Here is a 7,500-nt window from a genome sequence, read left to right on the forward strand (position 1 = left end):
CACATATAGTATATATAAGTGTAAAACTTTATCAATGTTACCAGAATTTTTTTTCCCGAGAGTGTAATATTTTCACCCCAACATTTGAGGTATTAAAAAATGGCTAGTGGCAAATAAAGCTGGTTTGTTAGCATGCATTGGCATTTTCCCCCCATTCACAACTGGCTTGATCAGGACTTCAAGTACAACATTAGGCACTTAGCTTGTAGCTGTATATTAATATAAAAGTTTAAAAACTGATGTCGCTACTGTTGGAGAAAGATAGACCCCCTTCAATGAGCCAGTGGTGTAAAGAATGTTATCAAACAGAGCTATCTGCTACTCGGTTTGCCATAACCATTGCATGATTCTATGCTATCCATCCTCAAAAGATTAAAGCCTTGCTTTTTATCTTCTTTTCCTGGAAAATCATCTACTACGGCCTAAAATCATGTGATTGGGGTAAATATGTTTCCAGTAATTCTAATTTTTCACTCCAGCAGTTGAATGTATGAGTATCTTGGTTATATGTCAGCTTTCACCATTGGGTTAAAAATCTGAAAGGCCTTTCATGTAGAAATAATGATTTTTGTGGAAAATTTCTTGGCTATTTTAAGTAAAATATAAAGAGGGAACAATAATAATAACAAAAAAAAAAAAAAAATGTATTGTTTACCTGTATGGACGTTCATTGGTATGTGTTCTCTTGTGTTTCCGAAGACTGCCTGAATCAATGGCTCTATATTGGCATCCAGGTTCGTCACATAAATATGGTCTTGAATTTGTGTGGATCCTTCGGTGGACTTTAAGCTTGTCACCACGAGAAAAGCACGTGCCACACTCATCACATCTATAGGGTTTCTCACCTGTTAAAACCAGTAAAATCAATATCCAAACATGTATTATTTTCTCTACAGACATGAATAAAGACAAATCGTTTACACTGAAAAAATACCTGTGTGTTTGCGAATATGGCGATTCAAATCCTTGTTGCTTGATGTGCTAAAAAAGCAGTCTTTCACTGGGCATACCTTTTCTTTGCGAATTCCATCATGTATCACCACCTACAAGATATTTATATTTCAATAAACTCAGTAATGACAATGAGAATGATGCATAACTACAGTTAATGAGTAGTTACTATTACATATGAATGGGAAAAAGTTTTCCTAAAATTTACCATTATACAATATATATATAAATGCAACTGCAAGCTTACAATATCTAATTCATGAGAAGCATTAAAACAGCAACATTAACCAGAAATAACAACGAGTTCATTTATAAAGTTTCCTTCATACATGCCTTGCCTACTGTGACTTTAGTTCATTAGTTGTTTATTAGTTTACACATAGATAGCTCCACAAGTGCATAGGTAATGAGGAGTTAATTACTTTTCCTACCTATCTCACCTGTTTACTCATTTACTTGATTTCTTTTAAATATTATTTTTTATCTTATAGTGCTGGTAATGCTAATAACACTGTAACGATATTAACCCAAAGCCCGTGCGTGCCATACCCACTGGGAGTTACTTGTTTGATTGTTTTTACACATAGATTGCTACACTTGTACTAATTCACCAATGAGCCAATTACAAGTACTGCTTGTCTCGCCCATTTACCCTTTTCTTTCATTTACGAAAATATTTTACGTTATCTTATTTTGCTGTTACTAATGTTTATAACAATATAGTAATTATAATGTTTATAATCGATATTCATAGCACTAGTAAAAAATACATTTTTTTCCGCCGTTTCACATCAGGTAAGGTCACAAGGTCTACTAATTGACTCCTTTGTGGCTAAGCACTAGCAAGGCCATCCATGTGCAGAGACATTTCACAAAAAATATAAAAAAGGAGCACAGCATTTTCCACCTTTTTTATTCATTTTCCCCGGCAGCATTAGGTTAATGTTAACAATAATAATAACATCTTTGACACTAATAGCATTAGAAAAAAAAAATCACATATAGGGGAGGTCAAGTAAGTCAACTAATTAGCTCCTTGGTGGTTTTGCACTTGAGGAGCCATCCATGTGTAAATATATTTAACAAAACTTTACTGCAGTGAACATTACATGTTACTGGTACCATTAGGTTAAAAACTCAAAAATGTAATGAATAGTCATACTTTAACATTCCTCTATTCATGACCTTAGAGCCTGCAATTTTTCAGTACTAGTAATAAATTCATATGAATATAACCTATTACATATTTTGACCTAGCCTTCTCTATATCCACGCATTAAACTCCTTATTGCTCTAGTAATATGAGTTGGAATATCTCTTATCATTGTATTTTCTTAAACATAAACAAGAAGACATTCTAAAAGATGCAACAATGAAGCATGTGTAGGATAAAATCCAGTGTGAGGAAAATTTCAACATGGCAAACTCTTGGACAACCATAAATCTACTATGATTTAAGTGTTACTGTCTGCAATTCAGGTAATTTGAGGGAACTGTTTGTCATAAGCATGAACTCAACTAAAATTTATGTATCTACAATTAAATATAATTACATTTCTTTCATTCTTCATCTGAACTAAATTTTTCATATGCTTTCGTGAAAACATTCACATGCAAAAATATTGTGTTTCTGAAAAAATATTCATATCATATTTTCATTATCAAAGTTAGACAGTTTCTTATTTTAGGTAGTAATTTCATTTTTACAAGATAGGGATAAACAAAATCAATATTTTTTTAGATTCTGATCTACTCAGTGAAATCATATTTTCATTCAAAACATGGATTGTTGAACCATACCTTTTATTCTCTAAATCTTTCATTACTATTAACCTACTACTGCTGGGAATACAACTACTTTAAATTTGTTAGGTGAATTATGTTTATACACACACAGACGGCTGCACAGAAAATTGGCTACCTAGAAGTCAACCTACATAGCCTCACTTGATTTCTCCTTTTCTTAAGATTTCTAAAAAAATATTTTTCTAGTGCTATTCATGCCAATAATATTTTTATTACTGACATTATGATTATCATAATGTTATTAACAATACTAAAAGCAATGAAAAAGTAAAAAATATTTCTGAAAATCAAGGGAAAAAAAGGTAAGTAGGAGTAGTAACTGACTCTGTGATGCTATGCACTTGTGGAGCCATCTATGAGTAAATACAATTAATAAGCTAAAAACATAGTGGACAGGGCAAGTATATAGATACCCTCAGTAGCAATGGCAATAAGACTCAATAGTGTTGGTTAATAGTTCAATTAGGAGAAGGAAACTAATTTGAATCTCACATTTGTTTACTGCCCTATCATGTGGCATGTCATCTATTTTCATCTAGTTAGTAAAGAGAATCAAAGATTTTGCTGTATGATTTTAACTTTAAAAATCACTAATAATTCACGTCTCTAAAATGTATAACTTTTTAATATCTTCTTATGTCTTTACCTTCCTTTTTTGTCTAATTGACTGTATCTGTAAAAAGTGATATAACACTGTTATCTTTATTTTTTGTTTACTTTTTCAATCTCTTTATTAGTTACTTTCCTTCACATAAAGACACACAGTAACTTACCTCCTTTGGTGTGGTACCATGACTCTCAACCTTGCTTTCTACACCAGCTGCCTGTGTGGCTTCATCCAACGTTGCTGTCTTTGGCTGCCTTCTGTTCAAACCCGATGACCGTATTCCACCACTGTATGTGTCCATCTAAATAGAATGTAACAGATCACTCACTCTTCTGAGATCAAAAATATAAAGAAATAAACAATCTAATACATTCTGCACTCAATTTGCTTTCATATATGCCCCTGTCAATACATTTATCATATTTTAAAATAAACCCAGGGAAATATAAATGTAAAAAATACACACCAATTGTTGATGCTGGTGCAGACCAAGCTGCATCTGAGGCTGATGCTGATGTGATTGTGTTGGAGCAGAAGTGTAGTGTAACTGAGCATCACTGGGCACTCCATTCACAACACTTGATATCAGGTGTTCTGTGGCCACTGCTACAATGCAACATATTTCATAATAAATGTATATATATTTTTTAATTTAAACCAAACTGAAAATAAAACATACATCCATAACCATTAAACTTTAGGCGTCTTTTTCAATGGTTACTGCCTCTCGCACAACAGGAATTAAGTAGGTGGTAAACGTTTATCAAGTTACCAGATGTTTTCGCCCTACCTTGGTTATGTTTTCATGCATATTTTTAATCAAATTGGGTAGCTATAACACAACACAACTCATCATAAGATATCAAAATCCATCTAGGATATTACATTCCAAAATACTGTGTACCAGTAAAAAAATAAATAATACAGTAAAACAGTTAGCTTTCAACCAAGGCCATTCCCATTATGTCACAAGGCTGGGCAGAGGTTAGCAGCATGTCTCGCTCCAATCACAAGACAGGTTTTGCTATTGGAAAAGATGGCATTTATATAACTTGTAACCTCTCTGTAACTGTGGTATATCTGTGGACATGTGGTTGAGAAAAGACACAGGAAGGCTGTGGATATTTTAATGTTTTGTGAATATAGCTTAATCAATACAACCTTCTCTTGGGGTAGGGTGGGGGGCAGTTATTTCAAACACTTCTAACAATAGAAATGTTCAAACAATAATAGTAGTGATTTAAAAATGATAAAAAAAATAATAATAAATAACAATAAAAAAAATATAATAATAATGACGATGATAATTTTAAAAAATAATAATAATAATAATAATAATAATAATAAACACAAATCAATTGTGTAATCATTAATTATTTAGTAACCTGAGCTGTTTTTTGTTATAGCCATTATCATATTACACAGTTACTGTAATCTTTCAACAGAGATTTTCTAGGGTTCAAAATTCAAGGTGGTAAATAAGATTCACACGTGAGATTTTGGAGTGTGATGGAAGATAAAGCCCACAGTTTGGGAATGTTGAATGTATATATCAAATGGCTGTAATTTTGACTTGCAGGGTAAACTTTAATATTTTCATTCTACAGGAAAAAACAACAAACTAATGACTTAACTAGATAATAAAATATTAATTAAAAATTAATAAATCTAGTTGAATTAAAGAACTACTATTAGTAGAATGTACTGTAGGGGAGTTAATGTAAACAGCCATTGACCTTGACAATTTTACACCTGGAAGCTCACACTATACTTAGATTGAAGCAAAATGAACACAAATCATTGGAATCTATGAAAAAATGGCATATAAAACAGGATTTTTTGAACAGTCATAGCAAAATTCTTAGGGTAAGTTCTAATTTCTATTATGAAAATGTATTGTCTATTTTTATACAACTGACACATTCCCAGACCTAGAATTTCTAGCTGGGCTGTATTTCATGAAAGACATGCCTGGAAGGATAGTCAAGTTTGTTCCAGTTACACTGTATCCTAATAATACTAAAAGAAACTAACAGAAGACACAATGGTTGATGAATTTTACATGTAACATGAAATGCTATATTCCCCCTACTAAAATAATCTGTAACAGAAACATCTGAAACATAAATTTAGATATGAATGTGAGGAAATTTTATGAAAGAGTAGTAGTACATGCTCTATCAAATTATGCATGAGAAAAATAAATGAAATGAGAGCTTATGAAAAGTAGCAATACTTAAAATTATCTGCTTGCTTTTATCATTTTGCACAGCTTATTAAGATCTCTAAGAAATAAACTGAAAGAAGGAAACTTATACAGACAATGAGAAGATACTGAAAAGGATTCTACTCACTATCTCATTTATTTGCTTACTTACCAGTAGTCTGTGGTGGGGCAGCTTGGCTTGCAAGTTGTGTAGCTAAAAATGTAGCTACATCTTCTTCTTCAGTGTGCATACTTGAAGCTGCATTTGTTCCTTCACTTTCATTTTCTATAACAGTGGTACCATCTGCAACTGTTGAGCTCCCAGTAACCACTCCACTTGCACTGTTCTCCACAGGTCCTCCTCCTGATGACCGTTCAACTAGTTCTCTTCCTGGAGCTGCTCCTTCCATTGAACTGCTTCCATCATTTTCTACAGTTCCTCCTGAGGCCATTGCTGCCCCACTATTAGAGTGCCAAGTGTCTCCAACATGTGCTAGCTGCAGAAGTGTGCCAGCTGAGACACAAGTGGCTGATGTATTGGCACTTACCATCTGGCTTACTGATACATCCTGGTGATCAAACTTTGAGTTATACTTTTGCATCTTCCTTGTAGGGAATCTTACAAAGATTAATTAGTATATAATCAGTCTTACTAAATGAGATGGTTATATCAAATGACATTACAAACCAAAAAGCTGCCATATATGACCAATGGTTTAAGGCAATGATTGCAATATTTTTACTTCTTGATATCATACTTCTGCTTATATTTGAACACTTTAATACTTCGTTTCCCAGTTAAAAAAAAAAAAAAATTGAACTAGAAGAGACCATAAAGACAGCTTCATGCAAATAAATAAATTCTTGAAAAACTATATTCTTTGGTCCATTTTACCGACCCAAGACAGCCTAGATGTGACCATGCAACCCCTACAGACAGGAATATTTTGAGTGAGAGGCTGATACAATATTCATCTGCAATATTCACCTGCAGCATCAACATCAATGGTCGTTAGCAATAAAAAGTTTCCTTGCATATTCCATCTCATAAACTTGTTTACCTTATATTTTCAGCAATTATGTTACTTAATATGACAATGAGCAACTAACATAATTCAGAATCATCTTAGCTATATATGCTAATATCATGAGGATGTTACTTGGTATAATTCAACTTTTCGGTCTTTGTTTTATACAAAATAATGAAGGTAATATGTAGTAAGTAGTATGCCTCCTAGTCTATTGAGGATACTGATAAAGGTAATGATGAAGCCACAAACCACTATTAACCCACAAAGCCACAAAGGAGTCAATTAGTAGACCTTGTGACTGTACCTGATTTGAATTGGCAGGAAAAATTATTTTTTACTAGTGCTATGAATATCGATGGTGTTATCTTTATCATAAACATTATAATTACTATAATTTTAAAAACATTAATAACCGCAAAACAAGATAACATTAAATATTTTCGTAAATCAAAGAAAAGGGTAAACGGGCAAGACAGGCAGTACTCGTAAATGGCTCATTGGTGACTTAGTACAAGTGTAGCCATCTATGTGTAAAAATAATAAAACAAGTAACTCATAATAGGCATATTACGTAGGTACACATCATGCCCGTCAGCATTGGGTTAGGCAAAGAATATGTAAGATACACACACATGCACACACACACACACGCACACACACACACACACACACACACACAAGACTGGAGCACTAAAGGAAGGCTTTTCATTACTAACCTGCTGCTGGTGAGGACTCTGATGATTATGTGATGTATGCTGTCCTGGGCTGTGAGAGAGCTGTGCCACAGGACCTCCAGAAAGAGCCTGAGCAAGGATGGGTGTGGAGGCTTGCATGGAAACTCCTGGAGAAGAAGTTGGGACACTTGGCTCCAGGACAATACGGTACATCTGTGGGGGCCC

At 33.5% G+C, this 7,500-nt stretch overlaps 1 protein-coding gene across 1 annotated transcript in view; it reads right to left on the reverse strand.

Annotated features, from left to right (window-relative positions):
* Nucleotides 1-7,500, reverse strand: part of LOC125030553 (zinc finger and BTB domain-containing protein 17-like) — a 36,363-nt gene that overhangs the window by 18,873 nt on the left and 9,990 nt on the right. Inside the window, exons 3-8 of the mRNA XM_047620659.1 lie at nucleotides 7,318-7,500; nucleotides 5,743-6,139; nucleotides 3,831-3,970; nucleotides 3,531-3,665; nucleotides 935-1,043; nucleotides 656-845 (exon numbers count right to left, since the gene is read on the reverse strand). The exon at nucleotides 7,318-7,500 is cut by the window's right edge and continues 51 nt beyond it. Of these exons, the coding sequence (XP_047476615.1) occupies nucleotides 656-845; nucleotides 935-1,043; nucleotides 3,531-3,665; nucleotides 3,831-3,970; nucleotides 5,743-6,139; nucleotides 7,318-7,500 (1,154 nt within the window). The remainder of the gene's footprint in view (nucleotides 1-655; nucleotides 846-934; nucleotides 1,044-3,530; nucleotides 3,666-3,830; nucleotides 3,971-5,742; nucleotides 6,140-7,317) is intronic.

Source organism: Penaeus chinensis, chromosome 11 (assembly GCF_019202785.1).
Source record: "Penaeus chinensis breed Huanghai No. 1 chromosome 11, ASM1920278v2, whole genome shotgun sequence".
Lineage (NCBI taxonomy): Eukaryota > Metazoa > Arthropoda > Malacostraca > Decapoda > Penaeidae > Penaeus > Penaeus chinensis.